At 50.0% G+C, this 15,919-nt stretch overlaps 1 protein-coding gene across 1 annotated transcript in view; it reads left to right on the top strand.

Annotated features, from left to right (window-relative positions):
- Positions 1-15,919, top strand: part of ATG14 (autophagy related 14) — a 29,550-nt gene that overhangs the window by 6,389 nt on the left and 7,242 nt on the right. Inside the window, exons 3-8 of the mRNA XM_015412092.1 lie at positions 694-756; positions 1,033-1,078; positions 3,398-3,479; positions 4,137-4,374; positions 11,982-12,211; positions 15,743-15,860. Coding sequence (XP_015267578.1) covers positions 694-756; positions 1,033-1,078; positions 3,398-3,479; positions 4,137-4,374; positions 11,982-12,211; positions 15,743-15,860 — 777 coding nt within the window. The remainder of the gene's footprint in view (positions 1-693; positions 757-1,032; positions 1,079-3,397; positions 3,480-4,136; positions 4,375-11,981; positions 12,212-15,742; positions 15,861-15,919) is intronic.

The raw sequence follows: 15,919 nt of genomic DNA, 5'->3' as shown, positions 1-15,919 counted from the left end.
GGCCTTGACCTCTATGCCCCATTGTTGGCCCTCCTGAGGAACTGGCTGGCCCCTGTGTGAGGCAGGATGCTGGACTGGATGGACCACTGGTCTGATCCAGCAGGGCTCTTCTGATGTTCTAATGAAGGCCTCGACCTCTCTGCCCTGTTGTTGCTGGTTGGCCACTGTGTGAGACAGGATGATCGGCTAGATGGACCACTGGTCTGATCCAGCAGGGCTCTTCTAATGTTCTTGTGAAGGCCTTGACCTCTATGCCCCATTGTTGGCCCTCCTGAGGAACTGGCTGGCCCCTGTGTGAGGCAGGATGCTGGACTGGATGGACCACTGGTCTGATCCAGCAGGGCTCTCCTGATGTTCTAATGAAGGCCTCGGCCTCTCTGCCCTGTTGTTGGCCCTCCAGGGGAACTGTGAGATCACTGTGTGAGACAGGATGCTGGACTAGATGGACCTCTGTTCTGATCCAGCAGGGCTCTTCGGATGTTCTTATGAAGGCCTCGGTGTCTCTGCCTCATTGTTGGCCCTCCAGAGGAACTGTGAGATCACAGTGTGAGACAGGATGCTGGACTAGATGGACCCCTGGTCTGATCCAGCAGGGCTCTTCTGATGTCCTTTTCTCTATGAGAGCTGGCATTATCGGTCAGGATGCATCTTGTTTTCTGTGCTTTCTTCAACTTGCACGTTATTCTTTTCCAGGTTTTCTGAAAAGAAAGAGAGGCTAAAGCACCTTAAAAGCAAGCAGAATGAATTCCAAGCTCAGTAAGTCTTACTTCTTTCGTGCTGCCTTTTAGGTCAGTTTCAACAGAGGTAGATCAGTCACTTTCTTTAATGCTTGACATTTGCTAAATGCTTCCAGCTAAATCTCATCTGTTCCGCCAAGAGCAGCGCTTTGCCCCGACGCAAGCGGTGCTCTCTCTGCCAGGAGGGCTTTTTGCGCCTGGGGGAGGCCCCGCAGTTGTCTGATCAGGTCCACAGGACCCAACCTGCCGTTGTGGCTGCCAGCTAACGTACCATTCTTCTTTTCATTGCCTGCAGGTTGTTAAAAGCTATGGAAAGGAAGTGGATAACCAGCGACCAGTTGGTGAGTCTCTGTAAAGACTTCCTTGGGCCTATTCCGATTCAGCCGCAGGTTTGCGCGGGGGGACCCTTTTCTGGAAGCGGGAACCCGCGACACTCGCGTGGATGAGAGCCACATCATGGGCCTCGTCCAAGCGGTCCCCTTTATCTGACAAGTTCCAAGAACGGCATGGGACTCCTTGTGGGGAAGCCGCACCCAAGTTGCCGCAGAGAAGCATCCATGTCCCATGCCCTTATCAGTCACTACTTTTTTAAATTTTCACATTGTCATCTGCATTTTGAGCCTGCCCGGCACCTTTGGAATTCCGACACGGTGTGGTGAGTGGCGCCATAAAGTGGCCGCTGCAGGAGGTGGAGCCGTCCGCGAAACGGTGGCCGCAGCTCACCTTCAGTTACTCAGTTAAGTTCTCTGTGTTGTGGGGGCAGCTGCTGCTGAATCAGCGTTTTTTTTAAAAAAGTTCACAATCAGTCAAGCCACCAGTAGCCAATCAGAAGCCTTGCTGGGCACAAGCCCCACCCGGCCACAACCACTTACAGAAAACACTTGTCAGGTGACAGAAAAGGTGTCAGCCGATGCCATGGTGCCCTGTTTTGGGGACCCCTGGTTTAGGAAGAGGAGGAGGATTGTATTTATACCCTGCCCTTCACTCGGTGTCTCAGAGCTGCTTGCAATCCCTTCCCCTCCCCCTCCCCACCACAGACACCCTGTGAGGTAGGTGGGGCCGAGAGAGCTCTCTCGAGGACTGCCCTTGAGAGAACAGCTCTGAGAGAACTTGTGACTGACCCGAGGTCACACCAGCTGGCTGCATGCAGAGGAGTGGGGGAATCGAACCCGACTCTCCCAGATTAGAGTCCGCTGCTCTTAACCACTCGTCGAAACTGGCTCTCTACATCAAACTGGCTCTTTAGAGTGCTAGAATGTGCCAAATGAGGTCAGCCCCAACTGAATGCATTTTTTCCTTGAAGCTTTGCTTCAGCCGGACTTTAGAATATCAGGGGTCTGCAGTCTGACAATATTACGTTTCTTTGGTCTTTCTCCCATTAATCTGTCTGCCCTTATTTATTCCTCCCACCCCCTGGGAGTTCAGGGCCGCCCACGCGACTCTCCCCTGCCCTGATTTATTTTTTTATTATTTTTATCTGTACCCCACCTGTCTGTCCTCATCAGGGCCAACAAGGCAACAGACAGATTAAAAACATACATAATCAAGATAAAGGTAAAGGAGCTGCGGTGGCTCAAGTGGTTAAGACGCTGAACTGCAGGCTGTGGAAGGTCAGTAGTTCAGCAGTTCGAGACCCAAGTTGCCGCATGACGGAGTGAGCTCCCATCTCTAGTTCCAGCTCCTGCCAACCTAGCAGTTCGAAAGCAAGAAATTGCAAGTAGATAAATAGGTACTACTTTGGTGGGAAGGTAACAGCATTCCGTGCGCCTTGGTGTTTAGTCATGCCAGCCACATGACCACGGAAACATCTTCAGACAGCGCTGGCTCTTCGGCTTGGAAACGGAGATGGGTACCGCAACCCTAGAGTCGGACTCGACTGGCTTTCGAGCAAGGGAACCTTTACCGCTACCTAATCCAGATAAGCTCTTAAAAGCCATTAAAACAAATTTAAAAGCGCCTCATGAAAACCTTTAAAACCAGAGCTAAAATACACACACACGTGCCCCAAAAGCTCGCTGGGTTACCGTGGGCCAGTCACACTCTCTCAGCCTAACCTAACTCACAGTGCTGTTGTGAGGAAGAGGAGGAGAGGCTAACCCGCTTTGGGTCTCTGCTGTGGAGAAAGGTGGGGCTACAAATGAAGTCAATCAATCAATCAGTAAACATTAAATAGCAATTAAGTTGATCCCCGCGAGACCCTTGGGAGACAGTGCAGCGCAATGGTTAGAATGGTTAGACCTTGAGAGCCAGTTTGGTGTCGTGGTTAAGTGTGCAGCCTAATCTGGGAGAATCGGATTTGATTCTCCACTCCTCCACTTGCACTTGGCTGGATGACCTTGGGTCAGTCACAAGTTCTGACAAGGGAAGTTTCTGTCAGAGCTCTCTCAGCCCCACCTCCCTCACAGGGTGTCTGTTGTGGGGAGGGGAAGGGAAAGGAGTTTGTAAGCCGCTCTGAGACTCCCTTGAGTAGTGAAGGGCGGGGTATAAATCCAATCTCTTCTTCTAGAATGTTAAAATTGGCCCCTCGAGATCTGGATTCAGGTTCCCATTTGGTCCTGACAACTGTTCCGAGGCGTATTAGGGTTTATTGGGGTGGGGGTGGTTTTGACACACACGTAAGACAGCCGGGAATCTTAGGCGGTTTCCCTGTTTTCTTTCAGAGGTGGAAAATCATGTCTTGCAAGATTAGAATCGAGCAGCTGAAGCAAACCATCTGCAAAGAAAACGAGGAGACGGCCAGACGTAAGTAGCATCCTCGCGGCGGCAGGGTTACCCGGTCTTACTTGGGCCCCCCATGCTTGTGCACCTCAATCCGGCTAGCTTTCAGGTTATGTCCCGTAGAGCCCTGTGGGTTCCCAGAATTGTATCAGTCCATGGAACTAGAGACGGGAGCTCACTCCGTCATGTGGCACACTTGGGTCTCGAACTGCTGAACTACCGACCTTTCACAGCCTGCAGTTCAGCGTCTTAACCACTTGAGCCACCGCAGCTCCTATCTATACCTTGTGGCTAATAGCCACTGATCGACCTCTGCTCCATATGCTTATCTAATTCCCTACTGAAGCTGTCCATGCTTGTAGCCACCACCACTTCCTGTGGCAGTGAATTCCATGCGTTAATCACACTTTGGGTGAAGGAGGACTTCCTTTTATTGGTTCTAACCGGACCGCTCAGCCATTTCATGGAGTGCCCACGAGGTCTTGTACTGTGAGAAAGGGAGGAAAGTACCTCTTTCTCGACCTGCTCTATCCCAGGCATAATCTTGTCAACCTCGACCCCGGGATCTCCATTCCCGCTTGTAGCCGGCCAAGGGAGCTCTGGCCCCCGAGAGGCCACGCCCTCCCAGATCCCGTCAGTCTCTCAAGGTGCTCCGTCCCCATTGCCCTTCCCGCCCCGCAGATGCCGAGTGTCTCCTCCGGATCACCGACGAGAACCAGAAGCTGTACCGCCGGGCCCAGCGCCACCAGGAGAAGAAGGAGAAGATCCAGAGGCACAACCGCAGGCTGGGCGACCTGGTGGAGAGGAGGGTCGGCGACCTGAGGGGCCAGCATGAGCACCTGGGGCGCCTGCGGCGGTCGCACGTCCTCGAACTGACCTCCGTCATCTTCCCCATCGAGGAGGTGAAGCTCGGCGTCAGGTAGGGAAGGACGGGGGAGATGCGGCCGGTGTCGCTGGTGTGCCGGGGGGGGGGAGTGATTTGCTTTCTCCAGGGGTCATTTCATAGAAAAAGAGGTGCAGGAGCTCATTCGCATAACCTATTAGCATAACTTATTTGCATATGCCACACCCCCTGACATCACCGGAAGTGTGTCAGAAGGCGACACCCACCGCTCAGGCTCCACTGGAGTGTTTTGGATTGCTAGCTATTGGGGGGGGGGGGAACGTGCAGATATGTCCCTCACAGAGGAGGGAGAGCTTGTACCTGAATAAAACTTGGTCTTAAAGGTGCCACTGGACTGTTTTGGATTGCAATCGGGTGGGGGGGTCTCTGCAGCTTACCTGGCTGCTTTTTGCTCCTCGTGGCCCAACTGAGGGCTGCTGGGAGCAGGGGCGGGGCTTGTTGCATGTGCCCACCCCCTGGGCTCTTTACTGCCGGGGCACGCTCCTGTGCGCTCCTGCAGGAAATTACCCCCGGCTTTCTCAGTCTGGAAGAGATGGAGGAAAGAGACTGGGATTCAGAGGCGTACCTCTGTGCAGAGTTGGGGCATGAAACCAGTGTGTGTGGGGGTAAATCAGGACAGGGGGCCATGCCCCATTAACCCCACTTCACGCCCAAATCTTAAATGCATTTGCTTAGAAGCAAGAAGAGGAGCTGGTTTTTATACCCGCCTTTTCTCTACCCGAAGGAGACTCAAAGGCCAGTTTGGTGTAGTGGTTAAGTGCGCGGACTCTAATCTGGAAGAACCGGGTTTGATTCCCCGCTCCTCCACTCTCACCTGGCTGGATGACCTTGGGCAAGCCGTAGCTCTGATAAGAGCTGTCCTTGAAAAAGAGCAGTTTCTGTCAGAGCTCTCTCAGCCCCACCTACCTCACAGGATGTCTGTTGTGGGGAGGGGAAGGGAAAGGAGTTTGTAAACCGCTCTGAGACTCCCTTGGGTATTGAAGGGCAGGGTATAAATCCAATCTCTTCTCTTCTTTGGTGTAGTGGTTAGGAGCGTGGATTCTAATGTGGGAGAACGAGGTTTGATTCCCCACTCCTTCACATGCGGCCGCTGGTGTGACCTTGGGCAAGCCATAGTTCTGGCACAGCTGTTCTTGAAAAAGAGCATTTTCTGTCACTCAGCCCCACCTACCCCACCGGGTATCTGTTGTGGGAAGGGGGAGGGAAAGGAGATTGTAAGCTGCTCTGAGACTCCCTTGGGTACTGAAGGGCAGGGTATAAATCCAATCTCTTGTCTTCTTTGGTGTAGTGGGTTAGGAGCGGGGATTCTAATGTGGGAAAACCGGGTTTGATTCCCCACTCCTCCACATGCAGCTGCTGGTGTGACCTTGGGTCAGTCACAAGTTCTCTAAGAGCTGTTCTCTCAAGGGCAGTCCTCGAGAGAGCTCTCTCAGCCCCGCCTCCCTCACAGGCAAAGTTCCCTCTAAGCTGTGGAGTCTTGTGAGCAAAAATTCTGCTTTGTGAGCTACTGGCATTAAAGTTGTGAGCCAGCGATTTGGCTACTGCATAAATTAGTCTGCTCTGGAGCCATCCTTCCTGAACTAAGACAAAAATCTGTGAGTTGGATGCTAAAAAACTGTGAGCTAGCGCACACTAACTCACCTTAGAGGGAACACTGCTCACAGGGTGTCTGTTGTGGGGAGGGGGGGGAAGGGAACGGAGTTTGTGACCCGCTCTGAGATTCCTTCGGGTAGTGAAAAGCGGGGTATAAATCTAGTCTCTTCTTCTCTCCACAGCAGGCTGTTGTGAGGCGGGTGGGGCAGAGAGAGTTCGGAGAGAATTGCCACTGGCCCAAGGTCAGCTGGAGGAGGAGTGAGGAACCGAACCCGGCTCTCCAGATTAGAAGGAGAGTTTGTTTTTATACCCCGCTGTTCTCTACCTTTAAAGAGTCTCAAAGTGGCTTACTCTCTCCTTCCCTTCCTCTCCCCACAACAGGCACCTTGTGATTGAGGCAGGTGGGGCTGATAGAGTTTCGTGACTGGCCCAAGGCCACCCAGCCGGCTTCATGGGGAGGAGAAGTGGGGAATCGAACCCAGTTCTCCAGATCAGAAGAGGAGTTGTTGGTTTCCATGTCCCACTTTTCCTCTACCTTAAAGAGTCTCAAAGTGGCGTTCAATCGCCTTCCCTTCCTCTCCTCACACCCTGTGAGGCAGGTGGGGCTGAGAGAGTTCTGAGAGAACTGGGACTGGCCCAAGGTCACCCAGCAGGCTCCAGGTGGAGGAGGAGTGGGGGACTGAAACCCGGGTCTCTGGATGAGAGACCATCCCTCTTTTAACCCCTACATCACGCTTGGCTCTCTGGCAAGCCCCGTCGGGGTCGGAGACGAGGGTCCCACGATAACTTCCTTCGAGCTCTTCAAAGCTCTTCTCTGAATCAGTTTCCTGGCGGAGAAAAAAGACTCAGTCCAGCACAGATAAGCACTTCGCTCCGCTCGGCTTTGATCAACTGGTCCCCCTTTGCTTGTCAGGGCTCTTTCTGTAGCAGGTACTCCTTTGCATATTAAGCGACACCCCCCTAATGTAGCCAATCCTCCGAGAGCTTACAGTAGCCCCTGTAAGGAGAGCTCTGTAAGCTCTGGGAGGATTGGCTACATTAGGGGTGTGTGGCCTAATATGCAAATGAGTTCCTGCTACAAAAAGAGCCCTGGCAACCCCCCCTAATGTAGCCAATCCTCCGAGAGCTTACAGAGCTCTTCTCACAGGGGCTACTGTAAGCTCTTGGAGGATTGGCTACATTAGGGGTGTGTGGCCTAATATGCAGAGGAGTTCCTGCTACAAAAAGAGCCCTGCGTTGCTTTTGCACTAGAAGAAGCTGGGATTCTTGATCCAGGGCCACGGTCCTCATCTGTCACTAAATTACTACGTAGTAGTCATGATGGGCCTGCCCTGGATGCCCTAGGATAGCCAGATCTGTGAAGCTAAGCAGGGTCGGTCCTGGTTCATATTTGGATGGGAGACCGCCACCAAGGAAGTCCAGGGTTGCTACGCAGAGGCAGGCAAGAGCAAATCACCTCTGTCTGTATGACCTGACCTGAACGGCCCAGGCTAGCCAGATCGCAGAAGCTAAGCAGGGTCGGCCCCGGTTAGTATTTGGATGGGAGACCGCTAAGGAAGCCCAGGGTTGCTACGCAGCGGCAGGCAAGGGCAAACCACCTCTGATCATCTCTTGGTTTGGTGTCGTGAGGAGCACAGACTCTTAATCTGAGAGAACCGGGTCTGATTCCCCACTCCTCCACAGGCAGCTGCTGGTGTGACCTTGGGTCAGTCACAAGTTCTCCCAGAGCTGTTCTTTCAAGGGCAGTCCTCAAAGAGCTCTCTCAGCCCCCCCCCCCCCCCCCCAAGGTGTCCGTTTGTGGGGGGGGGAGGGAAAGGAGATGGTAAGCTGCTCTGAGACGCCGAGTGAAGGGCGGGTAAATCCAACCCCTTCCCCCCCCCCCCCCCCCCCCCGCCTTGAAAACCCCACAGGGTTGCAACAAGTTGGCTTGTGACTTAATAGCCGAAAAACCCCCAAAAGGGTCCCTAAGGGCTTAGTTCAGCAAAGGCTGAATTCAATGGGCACAGGTACGTAGGGAAAACGACAACGCAGCAGTACAGGGTGATCGCGGGACTAAGAAAGGAAGTAAAGCAATATCAGTTTAATCTGAGTTTCAGGGCTGTATCTGAAGAAGCGATCCATGACTCACGAAAGCCCCACCCCTGCCGCCGATTTTGCTAGTCTCGAAGGTACTGCTGGAGTCCTGCTCTTTTCTCAGTTTGAGAGTACCCTGATGTTACCTTCGCAGCCCCTCCTTGGAACGGACTCCGGCCTGCTGGAACGTCAGCAACGGGGGCTGATCAAGTCAGATGTCACTGTGTCCCCCTCCACCGTTTCGGGTCTGGCTTGCGAACTCCGGGCCCGGTCTTGTAACCCTCCTTCCCTGGCTGGATGGGTTTCCCTTCACCCTATGGCGACTTTGGGAGTGAAACCGCACCTGGATCCTTTTCCCCCCTTGTCACTGGTGAGCTGAGGGTTTTGTGTCTCAGACCTTTATGGGGAAAAACTGAAAAAAGAGGCAGGGGTGGGGTGGGGACTCAACCCAAGATATATCTGCGAACCAAGAGGGTCCAGCTGACACTATATAATAGTGTCATACTGAACCTAAAACTTAGAATCCAGAACCTGACAAAGGTTAGTCAAATGTAAGAAAGGGGGCCAATATTAAAAACTTAAAGAAGGAAATATATTAAAATGCGTGTATTTATTAATCACAAATTTAAAAATTCCATTAGGGCCCAATCACACGTTATGTATAAATAACAAACGATAAAACACAAGGGCTGATAAATCTGACCTGACGCGTTTCGGCCTACGTAGGCCTTCCTCAGAGGTCAATAGTGAGGAAGATATCGGCTATTATGGTTGTAGAGCTAATTGTCCTCAAGCAAAGACCGTAAGAAGGCGTTTCCTGGACCAGAACTTTATATCTGAGAACCACTTTGCATGTGATTGCACTTTTAGAGGCCTCATTTGTACTTTTTACTCTGTGCCTGGTGGTTTATCTTGAAACAACTTGCTTCTGGTCCTTATTGAAGTTATACTTTGTATTTACATGATTATACTATATTTTTATAATAGCCAATATGTTCCTCACTATTGACATCTGAGGAAGGCCTACGTAGGCCGAAACGCGTCAGGTCAGGTTTATAAGCCCTTGTGTTTTATCGTTTGTTATTTATACATACCGTGTGATTGGGCCCTTTTTCTGGCCCAACATATAAGCTAGTAGCATAACTAAAAACGTATAAGGAAACAACATTTGGTTATAAAAAACCTTTTACACGTGCATTTTGGATGTTGTTGTTGTTGTCCAGTCGCACAGTCGAGTCCGACTCTTCGCGACCCCATGGACCAGCTCCCGCCAGGCCCTCCTGTCTTCCGCCGTCCTCTGAAGTTGGCTCAACTTCATGTTCGTTGCATCGATGACACTGTCTGACCATCTCATCCTTTGCTGTCCCCGTCTTCTTTGACCTTCAATCTTTCCCAGCATCAGTGTCAGTGTAACATAGAGAATAGTGACCACTGAGGAAGGCCCGAAGGGGCCGAAACGCGTTTGGTCCCAAGTTAAAAAGTGTTTACCCGTCAAGTGTATTTGTATTTGAAAACCTTTTAAAAGTCTGAAATTTAGACTCTTTCTTTTAACCATATGTTTTAACATGTGTACACCTTAAAAAACTTGTATTTTTATAATATATAGTGTCAGACCTTTATGGCCCAACTCAGATCATCCACATATTCTTCCCGCTCGCCCCTAATAATCAGGCCGGCGGTCATCTTCACGCAGAAATCCCATCTCCACTTGGCTGGGTGATCTGCTCAGAGTATCGCCCCTCTCTCAGACCGAGAAAGAGAATGGTTCTTTTCCCCTGAGATTGGAGTCTCCTGGGTGTATCTCAAGACATCTTGTCCTGCCTGATCACAGCAAATTTGGGCTGGGGTGTCTAGGGCGGTGGTGAGCTCCCCCTCCTTGGCAGTCATGAAGCAGCGGCTGGACAAACCCTTCTCAGGGATGCTCTAGGCCAGTGATGGCGAACCTTTTAGAGACCGAGTGCCCAAACTGCGACCCAAAACCCACTTAATTATCACAAAGTGCCAACACGGCAATTTAACCTGAATGCTGAGGTTTTACTTTAGAAAAAACTACTCACACATTAACTTAAGATGATCCAAACAAAGTAAGGAAAGCAATCCCAAATGCTTTCGTTTACTTAAAATTATTTGGCAGAGAATTTGACACTTTAATGATGGTCTGGGCCTGGCTGGGGCGATGGCACGCGTGCCCACAGAGAGGGCTCTGAGTGCCACCTCTGGCACCCGTGCCATAGGTTTGCCACCACTGCTCTAGGCTGATCCTGCCTTGAGCATGGGGCTTGGACCAAATGGCTTGTAGAACCCCTCCCAAATCTGTGTGATTCTGTGATTCATCCACATACACACACCCCCCTGAGGATAGTTCAGCTAGGTAGCCGTGTTCGTTTCAAGTAGAAGAGGAAGATCAGAGTCCAGGCGACTTTATATCTCATAGACAATAATTACTCGCCCAAATGTCAAAAACAGTGTGGTCAGTTAGCAAATGTTATGCTTTGCTGGTGGGCCTGTCCCTTCATACAAGGCTTTTGGACTCAAATACTCACGAAAATAAAGGAGATGATCTCCATGTCGATACCTTTGAAACCAGAGGTGGTGGCATTGGAAAACTGGACAACACTACAAATGATGACATGACAAAAAAGAAGCCGTTTCGACTTTATTAACTATAGCAAAATCGATGGTCGCAATAAAATGGATTGATAGACAAGATCCCTCCGTTCCACAATGGTTAACAAGGATTTGGGATTATTTTATCATGACTAAATTGTCTTATAATCTTTATAAGAATTCAGCAACACAATATCATAACAAAGTGGTAGAGGTTTGGTTCCCAATTATAAGTTATTTAATGGGAAAAGTCATTTAATTCCCAATTATAAGTTATTTAACGGGGAAAGTTATTTCATTCCCAATTATAAGTTATTTAACGGGGAAAGTTATTTAATTCCCAATTATAAGTTATTTAACGGGAAAAGTTATTTAATTCCCAATTATAAGTTATTTAATGGGAAAAGTTATTTAATTCCCAATTATAAGTTATTTAATGGAAAAACTGTATTAACTATAGCAAAATCGAAGATTGCAATACAATGGACTGATAAGCTCCCTCCGTTCCACAATGGTTAACAAGGATTTGGGATTATTTTATCATGACTAAATTGTCTTATAATCTTTATAAGAATTCAGCAACACAATATCATAACAAAGTGGTAAAGGTTTGGGTCCCAATTATAAGTTATTTAATGGGAAAAGTTATTTCATTCCCAATTATAAGTTATTTAATGGAAAAAGTTATTTAATTCTCAATTATAAGTTATTTAATGGAAAAAGTTTATTAACTGTAGCAAAATCGAAGATTGCAATACAATAGACTGATAGACAAGCTCCCTCCATTCAACAATGGCTAACAAAGATTTGGGATTGTTTTATCATGACGAAATTGCCTTATAATCTTTATAAGAATTCAGCAACACAATAGCATAACAAAGCGGTAAAGGTTTGGTTCCCAATTATAAGTTATTTAATGGAAAAAGATATTCTTTCGAGAAACCCTCCCTATCATGATTTGATTTATTTTTGATTGTCTCTGTAAGTTTAAATGTAACTGTTGTGTTTATTGGTTTGTAAAATGTTTAAAAAATGTTAATAATAATAAAAAAACCCAGAGTCCAGTAGCACCTTAAAGGCCAGCTAAAATTTCCAGGGTATCCGCTTTTGAGAGAGTCAAAAGCCCTGAGGAAGTTATCTGACGAAAGGAGGCTAGCCAGGTGTGGGAGGGTGTGAGCGTTTCGGGAGGTCCGTCGCGCCTCCCCTTCCCGCATTCTGTCGCCTCAAATGACTCTCAGATCCCTCGCTGGCCTCGGCGCGCCTTGCACGACCCGGACGCTCTTTTCGTCCCGGGCCTGCCTCCCTCAGCCGCGCTTCCCCTCCGCAAGAGCCTCTCGCCTTTCCTGCAGGGACCCGGCGGACATCTCCTCTGAGAGCGACAGCGCCATGACCTCGAGCACCGTCAGCAAGCTGGCGGAAGCCCGAAGGACGACCTACCTGTCCGGGCGCTGGGTCTGCGACGATCACAACGGCGACACCAGCATCGGCATCACGGGGCCTTGGATCACCCTGCCCAGCAACGGCGACTACTCCGCCTACTACAACTGGGTCGAGGAGAAGAAAACCACGCAAGGGCCAGGTAAGAACGCCAGACGCGGCGCCCAGACGGCCGAGGGCTGCCGGTGAGATCGGCATTGTGCTCGTGACTCACCCTGTCCCGAGTCGTTGCTTTTGCAAGGAAGGGGAAGGTACCGGAATGCACGGCTCAGGTCCCCCCCCCCCTTTAATTTAAACAGCAAGTTTCTAGCTCTCATGATGGCAGAAATATGGTTAAGAGTACCACGGGGAAGCCCGACCAACTGTGCGGAAGGACCCTAAGAATAGAACAGAAGAGTAAAACAATTTACTAATGACTCACAACAATATAAGAAGAAGAAGGGATTGGATGTATACCCGGCCCTTCACTACCTAAAGGTGTCTCAGAGCGGCTTACAGACTCCTTTCCCTTCCCCTCCCCACAACAGGCACCCTGTGAGGTAGGTGGGGCTGAGAGAGCTCTTGACAGAAACGGCTCTTTTTCCAAGAACAGCTCTTGTCAGAACTACAGCTTGCCCAAGGTCATCCAGCAGGTGCAAGTGGAGGAGTGGGGAATCAAACCCGCTTCTCCCAGATTAGAGTCCACGCACTTAACCACGACACCAATCTCCAGTTTAAAAGAACCAGGCAGAAAAAGAAAAAAAGAACCAGGCAGGAGGTGATGGGAAAGACCTCTGCTTGGGACCCTGGAGAGCGGCTGCCAGTCCGAGTAGTCAACACTGTCCTTGATAGAGAAATGGCCTGGTTCCGGATCAGCAGTAGGCAGCTTCATGAGCTGAAAATACGACATATGTAATCCAACAGGTGGGTCTACCATATTACAATAATCCAACAGGTAAATCTACAATAAACCTAGTAGTAATTCTACATATGTAGTGTTTACAAGAATCCTACAGGTAAGTCAATAATCCAGCAGGTAGATTTTCAACAATCCAACAGGGTAAGTCTACAATATTTCAATAATGCAACCCATTGTATTGTTGTAATATTGTAGATTTACCTATTGGATTATTAAAAATTTACCTGTGGGATTATTGATACCATTGTGGATTGACCTGTTGGATGGATGTTTGTAAATACTACATATGTAATATTTTCAGCTAGTACTACCATTAAAAATTTACCTGTGGGATTATTGATACCATTGTGGATTGACCTGTTGGATGGATGTTTGTAAATACTACATATGTAATATTTTCAGCTAGTACTACCAGTTATATTGTCGGTAAAGGTAAAGGTTCCTTTGCTCGAAAGCCAGTCAAGTCCGACTCTAGGGTTGCGCTGCTCATCTCCGTTTCAAAGCCGAAGAACCAGCGCTGTCTGAAGACATTTCCGTGGTCATGTGGTCAGCATGACTAAACACCGAGGCGTACGGAACGCTGTTACCTTCCCACTGAAGCGGGACCTATTTATCTACTTGCAATTTCTTGCTTTCGAACGGCTAGGTTGGCAGGAGCTGGAACTAGAGACGGGAGCTCACTCCGTCATGCGGCAACCCGGGTCTCGAACTGCTCAACTACCGACCTTCCACAGCCTGCAGTTTAGCGTCTTAATCACTTGAGCCACCGCTTAACGATATTGTTGTTACTCATTAGTAAATTGTTTTATTCTTCCGTTCTATTCTTAGTGTCCTGAGAGCCAGTTTGGTGTAGTGGTTAAGTGCGTAGACTCTAATCTGGGAGAACCGGGTTTGATTCCCCACTCCTCCACTTGTACCTGGCTGGATGACCTTGGGCAAGCCGTAGCTCTGACAAGAGCTGTTCTTGAAAAAAGAGCCGTTTCTGTCAAGAGCTCTCTCAGCCCCACCTGCCTCACAGGGTGTCTGTTGTGGGGAGGGGAAGGGAAAGGAGTTTGTAAGCCGCTCTGAGACTCCTTCGGGTAATGAAGGTCGGAGTATAAATCCAATCTCTTCTTCTTCTTCTTTTACCTCACAGGGTGTCTGTTGTGGGGAGGGAAGGGAAAGGAGTTTGTAAGCTGCTCTGAGAGCGCTGGCTTAGTGGCCGAGCCTCCGCTTGGCATGCAGAAGGTCCCAGTTTCGATCCTGGCCTGGGTATCTCTGGTTTAGAAGGACCAGGCAGGAGGTGAGGTGAAAGACCTCTACCTGAGACCCTGGAGAGCAGCTGCCAGTCTGAGTAGGGAACGCTGCCCTTGATAGAACAGTGGCCTGATTCAGTAGAAGGCAGCTTCATGAGTTCTTCTGGTGTGATTTGGGGAGGGACAATGGCTCAGTGGAAGAGCCCCCGCTTGGCAGGCAGAAGGTCGCAGGTTCCATCCCCGGCATCTCCAGCTGAAAAGGATCAGGTAGGAGTCGTCGTGAAAGACCTCTGACCCGAGAACCTGGAGAGCCGCTGCCGGTCTGAGGGGACCATACTGACCTCGATGGACCAAAAGTTCTGATTTCAGTGGAGGGCAGCTCTGTGTGTCCGTTTGCGACACTCTGACCTGGTCTCAGAAGCTAAACAAGGTCAGCATTGGTCAGTACTCGGATAGGAAGCCTCCAAGGAAGTTTCGGGTTGCTACATAGAAGCAGGCAGTAACTGACCACCTCTGCTAGTCCCCTTGAAGCCGCCTGTGATTAATACGTTGTCGAAGGCTTTCACGACCGGAGTTCATTAGCTGTTGTAGGTTTCCCGGGCTGTGTGGCCGTGGTCTTGGCGTTGTAGGACCCGACGTTTCGCCAGTAGCTGTGACTGGCATCCTCAGAGGTATAAACACAGAAAGATGGAGTGCTCTCCGTGTCAAGGTGAGATGAAAATGGTAGGCAGGTAACATATCTACTCAGGAAGGTGGGGTAGGGCTGATAATTACTCAGCCCTACGCCACCTTCATGAGTAGATATAAATTACCTGCCTACCAGTCTTCTTTTCACATGGACACAGAGAGTCCTCTGTCTTTCTGTGTCATACCTCTGAGGATGCCAGTCACAGCTGCTGGCGAAACGTCAGGTCCTGCAATGCCCAGACCACAGCCACACAACCCGGGAAACCTACAACAGCTAACAATCTGTGATTGTAGAAGAAGAAGAGGAAGAGATTGGATTTATACCCCGCCCTTCACTTGGAGTCTCAGAGTGGCTTACAAACTCCTTTCCCCTTCCCCTCCCCACAACAGACACCCTGTGAGGTAAAAGAAGAAGAAGAGGAGATGGGATTTATACCCCTGCCCTTCACTACCCAAAGGTGTCTCAGAGCAGCTCACAAACTCCTTTCCCTTCCCCTCCCCACAACAGACACCCTGTGAGGCAGGTGGGGCTGAGAGAACTCTGATACAAACTGCTCTTTTTCAAGGACAGCTGTGCCAGAGCTTGTGACTGACCCAAGGTCACGCCAGCAGCTGCGAGTGGAGGAGTGGGGAATCAAACCCGGTTCTCCCAGATTAGAGTCCGCGCACTTAACCACGACACCAAACTGGCTCTGATTGTAGCCACCACCACGTGTGAATTGCACTTTGGGGAGGAAGAAGGACCCTCTTTCTTCTGCTCTAGCCCTTAGGGGCGGCTGTGGCCATTCTTCTTTTCCCCACTCTCTCCCCCCCCCCCCTTTTGAGCTCTCCGGTTCTCTCCTCCCCGTTTCAGACATGGAGCACAACAACCCGGCGTACACCATCAGCGCCGCTTTGTGCTACGCCACCCAGCTGGTCAACATCCTCTCCCACCTCCTCGACGTCAACCTTCCCAAGAAGCTCTACAACAGGCAAGTGGCTGAGGCGCCCCGGGGGAACCCAGACTGGCTGCAGGCGGTCCAGAGCTCGG

Source organism: Gekko japonicus, unplaced genomic scaffold, assembly GCF_001447785.1.
Source record: "Gekko japonicus isolate JY-2015 unplaced genomic scaffold, Gekko_japonicus_V1.1 scaffold1515, whole genome shotgun sequence".
NCBI lineage: Eukaryota > Metazoa > Chordata > Lepidosauria > Squamata > Gekkonidae > Gekko > Gekko japonicus.
Note: the sequence above shows the minus strand (reverse complement) of the source record. Positions and strands in the feature narration are given on the sequence as shown.